The sequence below is a fragment of the Harpia harpyja genome, chromosome 2, assembly GCF_026419915.1.
Source record: "Harpia harpyja isolate bHarHar1 chromosome 2, bHarHar1 primary haplotype, whole genome shotgun sequence".
In the NCBI taxonomy this organism is placed as follows: domain Eukaryota; kingdom Metazoa; phylum Chordata; class Aves; order Accipitriformes; family Accipitridae; genus Harpia; species Harpia harpyja.
This window is the reverse complement of record NC_068941.1, coordinates 32592374-32611818: the sequence shown is the minus strand read 5'-3', so window position 1 is coordinate 32611818 and position 19445 is coordinate 32592374. Positions and strand designations below refer to the sequence as shown.

The following is a 19445-nucleotide window of genomic DNA, read 5'->3' as shown; positions in this document are numbered from 1 at the left end:
TGAGGAGGAGGAGGAGGGTGTACGGGATCAGCCGCCGTTCACCGCCCGGAGCCGGGTCCGCTGCCGCGCCGGTCCCCCCGCGCAACCAGGGCCCGGAAGCAGCCGTTCCGGCCGCGCGCGCCCCGCGCTGTGGGCGGGGGGAAGGGGGCGGGGGGAAGGGGGCGGGGAGGGGGCGGGGCCCGCCGTGGCGCGCGCGCAGGAAGGGGCGGAGCCGGGGCGGAAGCCGTCGGGCCGGGCCGGGCCGTGTGCGGGGCCGGGAGAGCGCTGCGGGCGGGGTGGGGTAAGCGGCGGTGGGCGCCCGCCTCACGCGTGGGGGGGACGGAGCCGTTGGGGGCGGGGTGGGGCTGGGCTGGGCTGGGCTTACCGCCTCGCGGCCGTCACCGGGCCGTCGGCGGCTCTGGGGGCGCGGGCGGCGGGTCTCGGCGCCTTCTGCGCGGCCCTGGGGAGCCCCGGTTTTCTGCTTCCTCCTCGCCTGGGCTCCCTGACGGAGAAGGGCCGCGTCTGCCGCCTTCGCCGTTAGTCCGCTGGTTTGTGAAGGGGGCTTGGCTGGAAGCTCCGTGTTGAGGTGGTTATCGGTGACGACCGGCAATAGTTGGTGGCGGGAAAGGCACTTGTAGCCTTCGTGTCGTTCATCTGACACTTGGTGACTTACGGCTAAGCTTTTCGGGGAGGAAAAAAAAAAAAAAATTAAAGAAAAGGTTTCGGTGTTGACTACCAGGTCCGATTTTTCTGGGCTGACAAACTGCTGAGAGAAGCTTGTAGTGGAGGTTTTATGGAGTAGGTCTGCAAAGGAATTTTAAGTCAGTGGTATTATTTTCTGCAATAACCGAGTTTTAGTGTGCTCTCTTTCTAAAGTTTGGCTTCTGTTCTTCATAGTCTGTGTCTTACTTTCCTGAACCATAAACAGCTTTTACTTTATTGATATACCTGTCTGAAATTCTGGCTTGAAGCTCTTCATGAAAAGCTTGTATGATTCTCTTTGGATTCACTTGAGGATGCAATGGTGGCCCTAAACTCGTACAGCAGATTGATGGTCTGGGTAGAAATATAGCTCCAACGACCGACATTATCTGCCTTAAAGCACAAATATTGCTGTGTACTAAGTTACATATTTCCTGGAGGAAAACTACGTTTTTAAACAACTTACTGTGTTGAATGTTTCTCAAATGTTAATGTGTCTGTTTAACAAAAGTTCCGTTTTACCATGTAGTAATCAACAAATAAACGAGATCTTTTTCAGGAGCTGAAAGGAAGAGGATGCTTATGTACTTATTTATTTATTTTTAATTTTCCTGGGAAACATTTGTTTTTAAACCAACAATTCTCTTTATTACATTGTTAACACAGTAGCTCAGTGAAACTAACTTAACTGTTGTTTAGTGCATGTTGAAAGGGAAGAGAGTATGGTAGCAAACAGTACAGTTAGTGAAAATTATACTTACTTAATGTTTATTATTACTCTTAAATAGCCAAGGTGGTTTTTATACCAGAGGTAGACAACATTCTTTATCTTGTCTTTAAGTTACGTTGCAAATCCTGTGATATTCATTACTTCTCCCTTTTCCTCTTTCAGCAGTAGCTACTGTAAATAAAGCCAGTATAGAATAAAAAAAAAAATCTCTTCCCACAGAATTTAGTGTCTAATTAGAGGAAAAAAAGTGCCGGGAAAAATATTGTGAGTGAATAGTGTAATATTTTGTAGGTTTTGTTAGTTATGCGTTTCATGTTTTGTTTTATTGTGTATGTTTGTGGCTGCTTTTGTCTTAGTAACCTGCCAAGAGATTCATAAATTTATCCTGTTTAATGGAAGGGTGGTAGTTATGGGAAAATACTTAAGTGAGAACGGGCAACCAAGTAAGCTGCTATTAAGTCATTCAGAGGAAAGGCTGTGCATAAATCCACAAGGAAGATGTACTCTGCAGAGCCAAAATAGTGCAGAAAAACAATTATCTTAGGAACAAAAAATATAGGACACAAGACTTTATAAATGTCTGTGCTTAGAGACAAGATGTTAGGAGGAATTCTCTCATTTAAAAGATGGAAGAGGGATGGGATATGGCAGTGTAAGAGTGTACAGTTCAGTTGAAGTGATGGTGCAAGAAGACCTTATCTTCTCACAGCAAACAATAAACACAGGTAAAGTCACTTACAGACAGAACTCCTGGACAGATCTATTTTGATGCCTCTACTGTGAGAGACGTGGGAATAAAATTAGCCTGATTGTAGTTTTACATTGTATTCATAGACTGGACACTTAGAAAAAACCCAACAAACCACAAAACCACAGCCAGGCAAACGACAAAACCCTTAAGGAAAATATCTGATTTTTAGGGTTGCTTTAGGACAGACTTCATGTGTGACGCTGATCTAAAAATTCTCTTTGTGCTTCAGCTTTTTCACACGTATAATGGGAATACAGGAAACTTCCACCTTGCAAGGCTTTTGGCAGGGAAGTCTACAAGACGTTCAGTTACTGTTGTGATGAGGGGATGTAGAAGTTTTTACAGTAATTAGCAGTATAAATAAATACAGACTGAATGCTTTGCTATTCTGTTGAAATAAATATGTAATGAGTTGCAGTCATTACAGAAGCCCATTTTGTTAAAAATACTTTTAAAAGTTTTTGTGAGAATTAAAGTATTGGAGTAATTCTGCTGATGTTGAAAAGCTCAATGCAAAAAGCAGAGTGGAGTTTTCTGTTGCTAGCTCTCTCTACCTTGTAGTCTGAAAAGTCTGTTCTCCTGGTCTGAAAAGTACATAACTTTAAACATCTCCATAGTTAATATTTCCTATTCTTTCTCAGTTTGCTAAGAAATTGATAACTTCTCTCTAAACAAGTGGAATAGCAAAATTTAAATTCAGGCAAAAGATAAGGGAAAAATACTAGTTAACAACATGTTAGATTAATCATTTTTGGTATATGGTTGCAGTAAAGGAAGAAGATTCAGTGCTTCCAGTTTTGAAGAAATATTATGGTGATCTAGTCAAACATGAGACAGTAGGGGTCTGCAGGATGCATAGAGAGTTGAATTGCCAGTATGAACTAGGACAAACTTCAACGCTTGGGCTTTCTGACAGCGGTAGTGAATGCAGTTCTTGCCATTCAGCTGTGTATGTGGCAAAGCTGGTGTCCAGGCCAAAAATCTTGTTTCTCGTAATTGCTAATGTGCATTTTACCAATATGCAAAGTCTCTGTTACAATATTCTAATAATGCTGCTCTCATCTTAGTAATTCTAGGAACAAATGTTGAATGGGGAAAGAGGAAAATCTTCTATTCGATTGGTTACCCTGTAATTCAAGATGTGGGCCCTCTGAATGTAGCAGGTGGCTCTATGTTGGTCACTATCTGACTGAGGCTGAAAAACAAAATTTCCTAGATAAACTTTTGAGGTAGTCACCGAATGATCTTTTTTGTGGCAAAGAGGTTTTTGATGTCTAGAAGAGTAAGAGCAAGAGAAACCTGCTACGTTTTCTAACTTTGAATATGAAGAAAAGAAATTCTTAAGTTACCAAGGTAGGCATGTTATTTGGCAATTGCACAGTCTGTATGAAATTTTTTGTATGAGTTCAGAAATTACACTTTCCATACAAGTGCTTTATGAAAAATAAAGGTGGAGAACTTTTAGCAGTGCTTTCTGAAGTTGGTAGAGAGACACACCTACTTTTAGAAGTCAGAAAATGAGAGAAGGTGATTTACCAAAGATTTTCTCAGCAATTGAGCTAAGTCCTTCTTTTTTTTCCCTCCTCCTGCTTGGTGTAGTAGGAAATTCTAAATAGGTTAAAATTTCTTCTGTGTTTACCCCATGCATTGTGAGCTCTATAATTGCAATGAAACTGAATTTCTAATAGAGACTTACTTTATTCAGTAGGCCATTTGGCTGTTCAGCTTACACATCTATGAACAAAATCACCTTGATTGTTATGGTTTGGCCTTCTGAAATCTCTTACATGGAATACAAATAGATTAAAAAAGTAAAAACCCCTTAAACTTTTGACTGTTTTAAAGGAGGATGGAAAGAAAAGTCCTTTGCTCCCTGAGAATCTTGTAGATGAAGAATTGACTTAGAAACAACTTATAGCCAATCTAGTTGCAAAAATTAACTTCCAAGTATAAACCAAAAACGGTGGCCTTCATTCCTTTAGAATTCTGAAAAACATCTTCTACTGCTCAGCTCTTAAGGGTGTTCACTTGGTAGCTGATTCTAACATAAGGACTGTTAATTGACTAGCTGTTGATCACCAACAGAAATATCAGCTAATAAGCTCATCTGTTCTTGTTCGGGGATGGTACCTTCATCTTAATAATTTGTATTTTCAAATGGGTGAAATAAAGTGAAGAATTAAGTGTTAGTATGGAAGGAGAGAGAGGAGCAAACCTGAGCAAATTGACAAGTGGATCTTAACCTTCATTAAATCAATAGTTAAGAGCCTTAAAAATACTTAGTTTGAGATTTGAGCCTGAATTATCATGAATTTAAAGATACATAATTTAACACGTTTGTTTGGGCTTCCTTGGAATTTACGTGCAAGCTCTTTGGCAACTGCAAAGGAGACGTGTCCCTGGACCACCACGCTGGCTCTAGCAAAGGACGAGAGAAACAGCTGGAGGATGCAAACAGGAGCTTCAAGTGCAATATTTCTTTTGTTTTCCTGCTGAGCGAAGCTCATCTTTTCATCCCTCGAAGGTTAGCTGCAGAAACAGAAAAGTATTACTGTCCTAAATGGACCCTAATTAAGAATAGAATTTGTTCCACTCCACACAGTAAGTTTAATAACTCAGATCTAAATTGACCATATCAGTAGCAGAACAGGGAATATGGTTCTGGGAAACCAATTTCAGTGTTGTAGCACTGCAAATTTGAGAAGAGAAAGGGACTTTGGTAGGAAAAATAGTAGTAGTATAGTATATCAGAAGAATTTAGGACTATATTTGAAAATAATGGGACAGGATATTGCAAAGACACCTTCAGGTCAGGTACCATGAGTACTTGCAGGATCAGGGCCTTTAGCTGAGAGAGATCTGATGGCCTGTATGAACCAAAATGAATTGTTGTCTTATAAATGATGAAATGACACATTGGTTTGTCAGGGTCTGGAAATCATTTGCCTATATAAGTACCTATTCTCAGATTTAAGACACGATCTTGTAAAATGTGCAATGTTCTTAATTCTTCCTGAAAACCAAAGAAATGAGATATTTGTATTTTTGTGATGAGAGCTGGAGTTACCTCTTCTTCTGGAGTTTGTTCTGCTGGTAATTGTAAGATATTAGTTGCTTGCACTTTTCTCAGAAATTAGCAATTTACAGTTTGTTTTTATTTGGTTCAGAATTACTAACTGGAATGATTAGTTGTTGCTGTATTGACACTATCACTGTTTACGTGATTCCTTAAAAAGGAAATTCTCATAATATTGACCATAATTTTCATCTTTGGACTTTCCCTTACTCCTCCCATGTGGGGAGAATCAAATTAACCAAAACTGCTGCCTTAGCTTAACCCTTCTCCTCTCCCCTCCCCTTGATATAAGAATCCTCTCTAAAATTTTTTGAGTACTTTAAAAAAAAAAAAATCTGAGTTGCTAATGAATGTTTTATGAATGAGTGGTATTTAAAATATTTTGCCTTTTGGGATAAATGCAACTTCAGCATGTGCACAAAACCTAGCTAAAGGAGAATCTAGCTATTGGAAAACTTATTAAAAATAAGTGCCTACCCAACTAGAAGAAAATGTAGAAGTGGCTTTTTCATACATCAGAAAATTCAGCAGCAGATCTTGCATCTTCACTAAGAGCCCTGAGATTCTTGTCGATGAGCAATGAGAGCTCTGTTTTTATTTGGGGGTTAATATAGCTATCTGTGTTTGAGCAGCTAAGCTTTGAATCATACTAAGCATTATGCCTGCCTCTGTAGTCCTATTCACTGGTTCTTTGTGATTCATGGAGGTGAATCGTACAATTCTGTGGAGAGTTCCTGGAGAACTTTTTTGTCCTTTTGGGCTCATGAGTAGATAATGACAGGCAGGTACTGGAGGACTGCTAGCCACTGAGTACGGTAACTTGTGTTGTACTGGACAGTCTTAAGTGAGAACCCCTCTCATAGGCTATCTAAGCTGATTTTAAACACTACCAAGCCTGTGTGAGGTGGCTTTACCTGAGGAAGGAGAATACAAGAATGAACCAAATTGGAGTCTGAACGGACTCTGTGGAGAAGGTATAACAACTCATAGGACTAGAGGGTACTATGCTGATTCAGCGTGTGACAGCAAGACCAGCCGATGCTATCTAGGTCTGAGCCACTGTCAAAACAAGTAATTTCCTGGGCTCCCTGTCATCTGCAGTATATGCTGTCAAGATTTATCCAAATAAAATAGCTTTTAGGAAAGTAGGTATTTCATTATGTATTGTACTATTCTTTGTGTGGCAGGTGTATTAATTCAAGAAAAGCAACAGTACTATTGTGTTGAGCCACTGTTGTTCTGATACAAAGTCATGTAATGTAATGACTTAAAAATACTTCACTATAACAATCATTATTATGATCTTTACTTAATGTCAGGTGGACTTGATTTTATTCTTCCACTGCCTCTTTTTGGACAATTGATTTGGCCCAGTGATAGATGATACAAAACGGCAAGTTGATGTACAATACCTCTACATGAAAAAAATAATCCCATAATCTAGATACATCAAATGAAAACCTTTTTGCTTTTTAAATAATTACATCATATTTGTGTAACTGTACAGAGACCTTATTAATCTAGAAAGTTATTTGAAAGACTGATGCTGTTCCAATGTTACTTGTGCTTTATATATATATATATATATATAAACATACTGGCCTTTCTTAGCAACATTCAAATTTTTCTCTTATAATAAAGCTTTCTTCTATAATGATTGTTTTAAGAGTGCCATCTAGTGTCTAAAGCTTTTCAATACGAGTTGCGATTTATAAGTTACAGGCAATTTTATTGAGTGATTGAGCAGAAAAATTATTGTATCATTGTTTTATATTAAACTGGAATGGAATAGTTTAGTAGGAAAAATGTAATTTTCAACCAAGTATAAGGAAAATGAGTTTAAGTTTTTAATATAATGAGAAGACATTAATTTCAGCTATGTTACTGTTGTATTTAACTGCTTTAAAGTAGCTGTGTTTGACGTGTTCATGTAGCATTCTTGAAATGAACGGGTTTTTTCTTATGTGTCCTCTTGACCTTCAGTTAGTATCTCGCCAGGCTGTAGATTAATTTTTAATACAGATCCAATATTATTTCCCATGGCCTAAATACCCTATATATATGCCTTCTAACAGTTACAGAAAGACAAATGTGTGCATTAGGAAACTGACTGTTGTAGGTATGTGCTCAGGAACTTGTTTTTTCAATAATATATGGTTAATGTTGTGGGAGATTATTGATTTTAAAAAAAAACCAGTCTTGCTGTAAAATGTTTATACACTAAAAAATTGAAAAGGAAATATTTTCTTTTGGTTTTATATGTTTTGTTTAATGTCAGAAATATGCTAAAATGCAAAAAAAATTTTACACAAATCATTTCCCTATCAGTGATTTGTATGTGAAGAGACAGTGTATATGTGTAACCATTCTGTTCTTTCAAGAAGTGCCTGCAGTCCACTTATTCAGGCAGGATGTCTTTAATAGTGTCTTACATTAAAATCAGTTTTAGCAGATAGTGGAAGGACCACTGTTTCAAACCCTCTTTTTTTGTTCTAAATTCTGTATTCTTTTATGAATGTTGTGTTCTGATTTCTATTTCAGGAACTTCAGCTTGGGAGGAAGATGAAAGATAGTGTCGCTGAAGAACATTTATACTTGGGTTTTTCTCATCAGTACAGAGATAGTATCTTTCCTCTTCATACATCTATTTCACTGTTTTTGCTGTCCTACTGTGACTGCAAATTATTCAAAATTTTCCTAGTGCCGACTGGTGAAGATGTGGATGATCAGTTTGTGACAAAAAACCTCCTTGGTGATATCGAGGTCCATTTAATCTCCAGATGTCAGCTTCCAGTGGTTGTGCAGAGCTGCTGTTTACCTGCCGTTGTAGTGAAAGATGGCAAGTTCTGCCGAGCTGGGCTTTCTGTTGTCTTAAGGCATATAATACAGAAAACATATGAGGCAGATCCATCTAAAAAGGATGTTTTGGAACTCTTGGGCTTTAAGAAGACCTGCTTAAAAGCCTGTGCTGAAGTGAGTGCATCTCTTTCTCTTAGATACATTAATAGGGTTTTTTATAAGCATTCAATACTCTGAAGTAGACTCTTAATATTGACATAAACTAAGTTCTTTTAATAAGAAACTTAATTTGCTTAGAAAATGAAATTTCCTCAATGGAGAAGTATGTGTATTTTGGCATAAAGATGAAAAATAATTCTTTTTAAAGATACTACTTTTTAGCGGCATAAAAAGAACCTTAAGATTCAAAAAAAGGTCAGATCTTTGTCTCATGTCTAGCAGTATAGTTTCAATGAGTTATAAAGTACAGCTCTTGCAGTTTGAAGTAAACTGAGAAATACCTAATTTATTGTTAATTTTGATTTCAAGAGCACCATATACTGTTAGCCTTCATCACTGCCAAGGTGCACTGCTCCATCTCCCCCTCCAGGTCATTGGTGAAGGTAATAGGATAGGCCTCAGCACAGACCCCTAAAGAGCTCCGCTTCTAGCTGACCTTCAGGCAGAGTGTGAACCATTAACCACTACTACACTTTGAGTGGGTATTTCAGCCCATTTATCACATAGCAGTTTACTCATCTGGCAGCTCATCCATCTATACTTGCCTTCCTCACTCCTCTGAGGAGGTTGAACTCCACTGTTTCATGATCGCTACACCCATGGTTGCCATTGATTACTATGCCTCCAGCCCAGTTCATCCCTGTTGATGAATAGCAGATCTGGGGAAGCATACCCTGTGTTAGTCCATTTAGCACTAGCATAAAGAAATTGTCCCTGACATCCTCCAGAAACCTCTGGTTCTAATCTCTTCTTGGAACTGCTGGAGAACTTGATTCCATATTTCAGATGGCTGCAAAATGAGTAAACTGAGTAAGAAAAGACAAGAGTTTAAAAGTTTTAAAACTTTTAAGTACAGATAATAAGAAAAAGAGCACAAGGACAAGAACATGAAAAAAAAAGTAAAAAGTGCTGTTCGTTTAGACAAGTTTTTTTGATGTTGTGTGCTGAAAACCCACTAATAGTACAATGCATTTCTGTAAAATAAATGTGCTCAAAATCTGTTCGGTGTAATCTGGTTTTATTACCAACACTTTGTAGAGATGACATATATAAATTGGCCACAGTTTTGCTTCTCTTGAGTTACGCAGCCACCCTAATCTCATGCCAATAATAAGGAATAAAAATGTGGTATACTGGATAACTGTTTATTCTGTTATATATAAGATTTAGATTCCGAATTCTGCTATTGCAGAAGTAATACAAAATACCTGAGCTTCTAAGATTATCAAAGAATATATTTAAAGCTGGAATTTCTTTACTTAAAGTGGACAAAAAGTTACCCTGGATTTTGTTTATTTTTTCTGTAGAGACATTAATTCCATAAATTTAACTGACAGGTTAGCCAGTGGACCAGACTTTGTGAAATCAGCATCCCTCTGGCTGTTGAAGGATTTTTGACGGCATCTCCTGAGCACTGTCAGACTATTCCTCCTGACATTTTACAGCTTGAAAGAAAGCTTGGAGAACCTGTCCGAGTACATAACGATGACAAAATTCGAAGGCAAAAACTTCAACAACAGAAGGCAGGTGCCAAGGCTGCAGTGCCTGTACTTGGTAAAGAAGGAACTGAGGAAGGAAAACCAGTGGAAATGCATCAACATCCACTCCCAAGTTTGGAACTGAGCATAGCTTTCTCCAAGCTACTTGTCCAGGAAGTATCAGATGCGGTCAACAGGGAGGCTCCTCACATCAGGAGAACAAAAACTTCTGACCTTCCGCTTTTGGACCACATTTTTGCAGAAGGCCTTTATTTTACCTTGGCAGATATAGTGCTTTTGCCATGCATCCATCAGTTCTTGGTAAGACAACAAGTTAAGCAAATATTAAGTAGTGTATATATATATATTTTTTAAGAATTTGAAAGTTGTAAAATATGTTAATTTAAAATATATTGTGGCATTTGCAGTGTGAACTTAACCTGGAACAGATTTGTCTTTGTTATTGTACAAACAAAAGACAGGGATTGGTGAGATCACCAAAATTACTTTTAAATATATAGCATATCAATACTTAGTAAACGCTGTTAACTGTTAAAATACAATGCTGAAATATTTTGGCACTAAATTGCCCAGAAAATTCCTCCATGAAAATACTTAAAATGGACACTTAAAGTACATTCTAATATGTATCAAGCAAAAGTAGGTAAGCATGAACGTATTTTCTTGCTCGAATTTAGTGTACTAGATTTATGACGACGATTCAATGGATATTTACTAAAACAAGACCATTTTATACGTGAGGAATTTTTTGAGATTTGGAATTTCAATTCCATCATAAATTGCAAATTTTAAAAGGAGGGAGGGTTGAGAATGGTATAATATTGAAATACTAGAAGAGATGTCCCCCATGAGAGATTTAAAATGGACACTTTAAGTACGTTGTAATGTGCATAGGAAAAAAGTAGGTAAGCATGAACCTGTTTTAATTTTGGTTTCATTGTACTGGGGGGCAAGGCAAAATGAATACCCAGTTTGTTGTACTTTTACTACATGGATATTATCTGAATTGGAATTCTTTTCAGCAAAGACTTGAAACTTTATGTGACTTTATCTTGGTGTGGACAGATATGCCTAAAAGAAAACAAGTACCTTCTAAGAAAGTAAGAATGCCTTTTAGGGAGGCAGTGAATGGAGAGAGATTCAGGGACTATGGTGGCTTTTTAGAGGTGTAAATCCTTGACTTTCATTCCATACTAGAGCTGAAGAGGTACTTGGGTATTGACTAGGGAAAGGCTTCCAAAAGCTCATTTGTTTATGCTACTGGTATGTAATTTCTTGGGATTCTCTTGAGAATTTTTTTTTGTCTACAAATACTTATTTTTAAAATACGGTGTGCTGTGACTTCCAATTTGCTTATTTCTCCTCATAATAGGTTAATTATTCTTAATCTCTGCTGGTGTTTTCTTCTAGTTCCTAGGAATTCTTTGTTTTGGAGGCAACGTTCCTCTGTAGCCAACCCGGCTTTTTATCACACCCTCCCACAAAATAAGCCAGTTTCATTGCACATCTGTAGATAAAGATGGGTGTCTAGGACAGCATAATACCTACATATCAGCAAACCTTTTATTCTTCTGTGCAGTTTCATTTTTACAAAACTTAGTCTGTATTCTTCTTCAAGCAAGGACTGACCACTGCGACCCCACTCAGAAATGAGGTGGTGTGTCTAAGGAGCCAGCTTCTTTGGGATGTGCTTCAGGCCCTGAAACTTCCATAATCTGTAGTTTTGTCATTCATAGTATTGTTGCTACTAAACTTTCCCACAGTTTGTGGAAGGTCCTTTGTTTACTGCAGTGAAAGGAGAAGTTCCTTGGAAAAAGTTACATTGCTAGAAGCTCCTGAAGTGAAGTTTATAATGGAAAAGTTACAATTCTCCTTCCAGTCCTGGGAGATTGGCTGTTTAATTTTTTTCCCCAATAGAATCTTGTGTTACCTGTATGGTCCAATAACATACTGATAGAAAGTCTACACTTTCCTTTAGGGGAGTTGAATGTTTTCCTATCAGATTGTGTAAGTATTTTGGAAATGCCAAGAGTGTGGTCTATTCAAAGATGCCTTTGTCTCTCTTCTCCTTTGCAGTCAACCTAACACATTCCCACTTCTGGACAAACACCAGTGGGCTGTTCTCAGTTGTCTTCATCCTTGTCTTTTTCTTTCACATCAGGAGGTTTTCACAGCACAATGAGGAAAAACAGTGTATGCTAGCAAAGTAATGTAGACACCGTATATAGTGGATATATGCAAAATTTCATTCTGAGTGTAGGATTATTTTGCCTCTTGTGATGTGTTTAGAGATCTCAAAAAGTCTCCCAGTCTCTATATGTGGAGGAATTTGAAACCTTAAAAGAGTTTCAGCAAGATAAAACAGCAAAAGCACTGACACTGCTGGCAGTCAGGGCGCCATGTGGAATGTGGAAAACTGGGGAATGAATCTGTCACAAGTGGCAAAGCTGATTTTAGAAGTTCCTGCATTCCAGGATGCAGTTTGCCAGGCTATCAGTTGTGTCAACTTGACTGTAGTTTGAATCAGTAAAATATTCATGTCTCTGTACCTTTAGGTCAATGATCTGTTAAAAACTCATTTCACCCTTCTTGTAGGGGAGAGCCTTAGTCACTTGGTTATTGAATCGTTTGTGGTAGATCTCTCACTGTGTACAAAATTTATCTGGGCCTGAGATGCTCTGTGTGTGTGTGTGTTGGTTGTTTTCTTACAGGACTTATCTGGTAAGTGCCAGTGTCTTGCAGATTCTGTTGTACAAATATCTTAACATCGGGATTAGGAAAATATATCAAAATATGTTCTGAGCCTAATAAAGCCATGCAACTTGATTCTTATTTACCTTTTTTTTTAACAGCCCCCGATCCCTCTTTTCTCCCTCTACCCTTTTCTCACCTCTGGAAGGAGGTAGGGCTTAGTAGCGCAAGTGCCTTGAGCTCAGCTTCAAAACCAGCTTTACAGGGGGAAAAACCTCTGTGGCAAGACTGTGTGAGAGTCTTGCTCAGCACAATCTGTGTACTTAGTTTTATGAGGATATATACACAGGAAAGAATTAAGGAAATGACAACTGTGTCTTTATTTCCCATGACAATAAATGATAGAATAAGTTTGCCTACTACCAGTATTCCTGCAGTTTGAGATTGATAGCTAAGCTGGTGGCTGTTGCCAGGAAGAGCTCTGAGTGAAGCTGGTATTTGCATTTTGATTTTGCAAGTTGTTTTGCCAAATTTGCCTTATGGTGTTTGAAAACAAATGGAATTCCTGGAGAAGATGCTGTCAGTCAGATTCAGAGAAACAGTCTCTAAAATCAAGATAATTACTAGTGAACATTAATATGTGACAAATGTCCAATTTATAACTTCTTTAACCAAGATCATCCTCCTCAGTGGATTTCTGTATGATGACAGCAATATGAGAATCCAGAAGTAGGTTAATATGGCTATCTTTGAATTAAGATGATGAGTTATTTTACAGAAATGGTTATTAATTTATTTCTGCTTTGTTTGTTTGTTTTGCAAATCACATAATTGAGGATTAACAGCAACTTCTGTATGGATGATACTAAACAAAAGTAGTAAGACAAAATGCTTTCCCACTGTTTTAAAAACTTTAATATATTTCAGTCTTCTTTCTTGTTCCAAGGCCTTTTTAAATAAGAAAAGCATTATCTTTTTACAGTAATGTTTGATTTACTGGTGCTAGGCATGAGAAGATTCTTGGATCAGATGCTTAATTGATTTCAGCAATCCAGTTGAAATCATTCTGTAGATGTACCGTGAACAGCTGAGAATGCTGTACTTATTTGCTTTTCATGTGTGACCCTTGAGCCCTGGTGGTCTGCAGCTTATGAGCTATGTATTGTATAATACCTTTGTGTTAGCTCACACCAAGGATTGTCCTAAAAAACTGGCTTTCAGTTTCATTTTTACCTAAATTACAAGAGCTCTGGGATAATGTTGCTTTTTTTCTGTTCTCTGGTGAATGACCGTTTCCTAAGCAATTTTACCGTGATTCATACAGTTATCAAAATTGAATAACTTGCATCTGAAACCTTCTTGCAGGCAGTGGGTTGAAACTGCTCTTGTTGATGAAGTGCCAGAGTTTAATTCTGTATTAAAATGTTACTTACCATTTATATAACTGGACTTCCTGGATTGTGTTTAAAAAAAATCATTATAGTTGCACTTCCACTTTGCTTTAAGGATGTGAATGATAATGAAGTCTTCAATGGGTATGTGTCTGGAAAGTATCATACAATAAATATGAGGAGACCTGACTATCTGATTGTAATTATAATTACCAAAAGTAAGATAATGAAGCTGAAGAGTTGTTTTTCATTACCTCATTCCATTTCTGTTATCTTTCTGAGGTTAGCTTTGTTATGCTTTCTATTAGTTGTAACTGTTTAAAATTAATAGAAGAATAACAAAAGCTCCGTTCTCCATCTGGGAGAAACCACCATTTACTTTTTAAAATACAATTTAGAACACTTGTTATCAAGTGTAACAGTGCCTCTTAGAATTGCTTTCCAAAAGACTTCTTCCTTAACTGAATTAATGTATTTGTGCCTGTGTTACTATTAGGATATTGAATTAGATACTAAAATTACACAGTTCATCCTCCTTTTGCTCCTTTAGCTATTACTAATTACTTGTGATTACTCTAAGAAGAGGATAAACACAGCATGCAAGAAAGCTGCTTGAAATTTTCTGTCATTTCAAGTGTTCTTTACTAATTTCTGTTTCCACACTGAAGACAGATATGTGGAGGAGCACTGTTTTTGCATGGCTTTTTCTGCCTTTTCCTGTAATCATGATTTTTAATTTTCTGCTTAAAGCAGGCACAGCATCACAGAATAGTTGAAGTTGGAATAGTTGAGGTTGGAGGGCACCTCTAGAGATCATCTTGACTAACCCCCCTGCTCAGAGCACGGTCAGCTAGAGCCAGTTGGCAGGGTTGTGTCCAGTCAGGTTTTGAGTGTCTCTAAGGATGGAGACTTCACAACCTGTCCTGTAAGAGGATGATCTTCACTGTTCTAGAACATTTGGGAACCGGAACAAAAATTATTTAAGTTCACCAAATACATCCTTTTTAAAATTAGCTGGTCTTCATGTAAAAATGTGGTTTGGGTATCTTTTTTTGTAATATGTGCATCATATTCTTACTTAAGAATTTTTTTTTTTTTTTACACTTCAAATTCTAATTTCTATTGAAGGCCACTTCATTTCACCAGCATATATACTTAATTCAGAAAAAGAAATATACTAGTTACTATTTTTATATAAAATTATGAAGTTAAGATGGTAAAAATGTTTTGAGTAAAGATATGATTTAAAAAAAAAGTTTTGGGTTCAGTTCTAGTAAAAAAAAATCACAGATGTAGTGCAAAGACTTCAATAAAGACCAGCGACAATGTGTGCCTGTGCCTGTTTTGCTGTTACCACATAGTCAAAGGTATTTCAGGCTTGCAGCTGCCAGCAAAACAGCTGTCAGTGGATGAGGTTTTAAGGGCTGCAGGGTGCCTGTGGGAAAGAAGAGCGTTCAGGTACCATAATGTCTTGCCTAGAATTCAGTATTCATTGCGAATTGCTGTTTGGGGTTTTTTTTTTTTTTTTGTGATTACCAACCAAAATGAATCATTCCCTTGTTAGGAAATAGCAGATAATTAAGAATATTATTTAAATTGTGTTTTCCTGTTACTGACTGAAATTATGATTGAAATTGGTTATGTAAACCTTTTCACCCTATTAAGCAAATGGGAATTGCAGATAAAGCCTAAATGGCCAACTGGCAATTCCACTGGCAGGCCTGAGCTCTTAACTAGCTAGCTTTTTGCATTACCATCATGCTATGAGTAAGCATGCTGGGCATGCAGCTGAGCTCACTTCTGTAGTTCATGCCTTCTTGTGGCTTGTATGAAGAAATTTAGAGCAGCAAGTAACTTTTCCATGTTATTTTTCTAGGTTTCCAGCAAAAAACAAGGCAAAAATCTGGTAAATTTGCCTCTGATAGCCAGTTGGTATCGAAGAGTTCAAGAAGTACCTGGAGTAAAGAAAGCTGCTGGCAAGTGCAAAATGGAGCTTCTCCAGCTTCCAGAGTTGATGTCTGCTCCACAGGAACAGCTACAAGGCTTCTCTTCAGTTCCTGATGAATTAGAAGAGGAGAATGAAGACAGTCATTTTATAGGTGGTCCAAGGCCAACTATGACTAAGTTAATGGTAATTTAAGCTTTTAAATGAGTTATTTTTAATACTAATATTCTGTTCAATTTGGAATACGTGAAATTTATTAGAATGGCAGAAGCTAAGTCTGACAGCCTTGAACAGTTTAATACCTTTTGCCCATCTTCTGTCTGATACACATTGACTTAGAAGTGATTTTACTTTTTTGTTCTGTTGCGGTGTTTGATCGATTCAGGAATTGAGCAAAGATATGACTGCTGGAAACCCTATCAGTAATTCTGAATAATCAAAGTAACTTTTTGTTTGAACTGCAATATTGTATTCCTCTTTTAAAGATATTTATATGAAGGATGACAAAAAACGTTGCTTTTATGTTTGGCTTCATTATTCTATTGTTTCTGTTGTTTTTTTGCTATTTGATTAGAGCTTTGAACATCTGGGAACCCTAATGAGTTTTGTTAAAGAAAACCCACCATCATGTTCCATAACTCTCAGTATTTTTTGTGAGGCTGACAGCATTTTCTAAAGAAAATTAACAGGGCTTTCTTGTGAAAAAGAGAGAAATACGTAATTTGAATCCCATATAATGTAGAGTCAGCTGCCTGTTTAGTTTCAGTTAAGCTGAAAGCGTTGCACAGTTTGATCTGATGCCATTAAATTCAGTGGGAATTTTTCTACCAGCTTCAGTGGGTAAAGGATCAGGATCTTAATTTTTTTTTTTACCCTTTTCACATAGGTAAATGGTATTGAAGCAAAGTTTTCGCCTCATCCGTGCCCCAGCTGGACCATAGACTGGACCAATTTACCATCTGCAGTCAGTCCTGGAGAAGGTAAGGGTTTTCATATGTGTGTGTGTGTATGGATTTAACAGTGCCGCCTTCTGGTGAAGCTACTTAACTGTTTCATAGGAAAGTATGTCACCTCAGTGTATTTCAGAGTTCTGTAAAACAGGTAAGCAGTTTTAAATCTGTTTTAAAATTCAGTCTGTTGGGGACACATGGTGAGATGACTTCCCTCAGGTCATCAACAGCTGATGACCAAACTGGGAATAAAAGCTTGACCTTGATTCCTGAACCATATTTTTTCCCACCGTTTCCTACTTCCCTGAACTTTTCTTCCTATCTAGAACAGCAAATTCTGACTACATGATGTTAATATAATTGGCATGAATGTTGTACCTGGACTGTGTCTCCCAAAGCAGCAGCAGCTGATTTTATTCTGATGAAAATAATGTTCATTAGTGAAGTTTGGTAGCTACCTATGAGTGAGTCTACCCTTTTGTGGCAGTGTTCCCTGCCCTGTAGGGGTTGTTTGCTTTGCTGGATTGCAGGGCAGTCTGTTGCCTAGTGGCTATAGTTCTACAGGAAAAAAAAAACCAATTTATTGCAATGTTTGTTGTTTTCATTGGTGTTGTGAATATTGAATACCTCTTCCACCACACAGCAGAGTTTCCTCTAAAAGGTCTTACACATGCTGCCAGACAGTAAGAAGTTAGTGGATGGTAACTCCTTTCTAAAGGGAAGAAAAAGCTTTGTATTCTTTTGTGTAAATAAGATAACTTAGATATTGGAGTCAGTCTACCCTCAGTGGCACAGAACTTCTGATTTAAAGAATACAGAAATATACATGCAATGTATAGATGCTCTTCAATGACCAATATGTGAAATTCCTCACAGAATACGTTAAGAATCACTGAAGAGCTATAGGCACTTAAAAATACTCTTTTTAAAAAAAAATATCTAACTGTGTGAATACAAGCATGTATTCCCATCTACAATATACAGTCTATAAAAATAAGATCAAATTTGAAGTTGGTTTCCTCTGGTTTGGATCTGTGTGTAGTTCACAAAGCCGTGACAAATCCCTCATGTTCCATGAGTAGATTTATAGTTTTTTATAAAGTGTCCATCCTTCTAACATGAACTCTTTTCACTTCTGGTTTTGTCCCGAGAGAACTCTTTACTGGGAAGTTGCATACCCTGCTTTAGTTATTGATCCTTTCTTTCCTTTACCATGGAAGAAAAAAAAAAAGCCAAAACAAAACTTGGGTTTGCATCTGTCAATATTACATCCTGCTTCTTCAGACTTCATGTGAATGTTTTGGATGTACTACTTATGTTAATATAGCTTTGTAGTCTGCTGAAATGGTCAGGGAGGATTACGTGCATTGAATTTATGTGACAAGTTCCACTATTTTGTTGGAAGTGAATAAGCGTTTTTGCTTACTTCCAGTGCTCAGGGTTTTGGCTGTAAGTTTTAGTTCATGCTTTTGTCAATATATCTCTTTTTGAAAATTTTCTTTCAAATAGAAGAAAAGATGCATAACATATGAAAACACATAATGAATGTATATTTGGAAATTTTGTGCTGGAAGGAGTCTCGTGGACTCGGTTTGACTAGAGGGAGAAATCAATTCCTGCTGCTTCCTGCCTGCATGTGTGCTCACTCTCTCTTTTTTCATGTTTGCTGAAATAGTTACTAATGACATTGATATTTGAAATCGGTTTTCAGTTCAATGTTTGGGAAATTTGCTAGCTCAACAAGGTGGCAAGAGAGAGAGATTTCACCTGCCTCCACTCAAGATCACAGTGATGCTGATGCCATTTTCTGATTTAGGGAAACTCCAAATGGTTGTGGTTTTAGTCCAGGAGCAACAGTCACATAGGAAAAAAGGAAATTTCCTGATGGGAGAACTGATTTTGCTTTTCAGGTGGATACATCTGCATGCTTACTTCTGCTGTTCTAAGTGGTCCTGTTCTCTGTTTCCTGATTCTTTTGCTAGTACAGCCTAATCATTGTTATATGAATTGAATTCTCAGTATTTTACTACTAAATCCTACCTGGCACGCTAAGAAAACAGTCACTGAATCTGACCGGGTTTTAAACTGTATTTGAGAAATGCAATTCCAGCTTTCAAACAGATTACCCCTATAACTGGTAAATAAATTTCCTCTTACTGATGTTCATAGCAGTTGAGAGAAAGTAGAGAATGTTTCAGTTAAAACTCACTTTGGTTTTTATCAACAGTACATTTAATTTGCTGGCGAATCTTAATAGAATACATGATATACTTTCTTTGCTCTATCTCAAGTTAGATAACTCAATTTGTTATATGTATGTGGAAGTTCTGTGTTTGAATTGTTCAGTCTGTCTATAAGTCTAATTAGACCACCTTGCTGTCACAGCTATTTACTACAGAAAAGAATTACTGATGATTGCAGTTCTAATGTATTATTTAGATTATATATTTAAGTTCATTCAGGTTTTTTGACAGTGATTATTTGCTGTTGCAAAACTAAAGATTATGACATCATGATTTGCATTTCTTTGCTTGGTCATATTTCTGAAGCAGAATGAGATAGAATAGAATAGAATAGACTGTTTCAATTGGAAGGGACATAAAATGATCATCTAGTCCAGCTGCCTGACCAATTCAGGCCTGACCAAGTTAAAACATGTTGTTAAGGGCATTGTCCAAATGCCTCTTAAACACTGACAGGTTTGGGGCATCGA

At 37.5% G+C, this 19445-nt stretch overlaps 1 protein-coding gene across 2 annotated transcripts in view; it reads left to right on the top strand.

Moving 5' to 3' along the window:
• The first annotated feature begins 231 nt into the window (after positions 1–231).
• Positions 232–19445, top strand: part of GSTCD (glutathione S-transferase C-terminal domain containing) — a 72168-nt gene continuing 52954 nt past the window's right edge. Inside the window, exons 1-5 of one of the 2 annotated variants that reach the window (XM_052775089.1) lie at positions 232–280; positions 7780–8211; positions 9594–10055; positions 15714–15968; positions 16669–16762. In XM_052775089.1, coding sequence (XP_052631049.1) covers positions 7801–8211; positions 9594–10055; positions 15714–15968; positions 16669–16762 — 1222 coding nt within the window. In that variant the 5' untranslated portion in view covers positions 232–280; positions 7780–7800. Of the gene's footprint in view, positions 281–4612; positions 5256–7779; positions 8212–9593; positions 10056–15713; positions 15969–16668; positions 16763–19445 lie in introns of those variants that run through there. The other variant, XM_052775081.1, reaches the window with a different exon arrangement.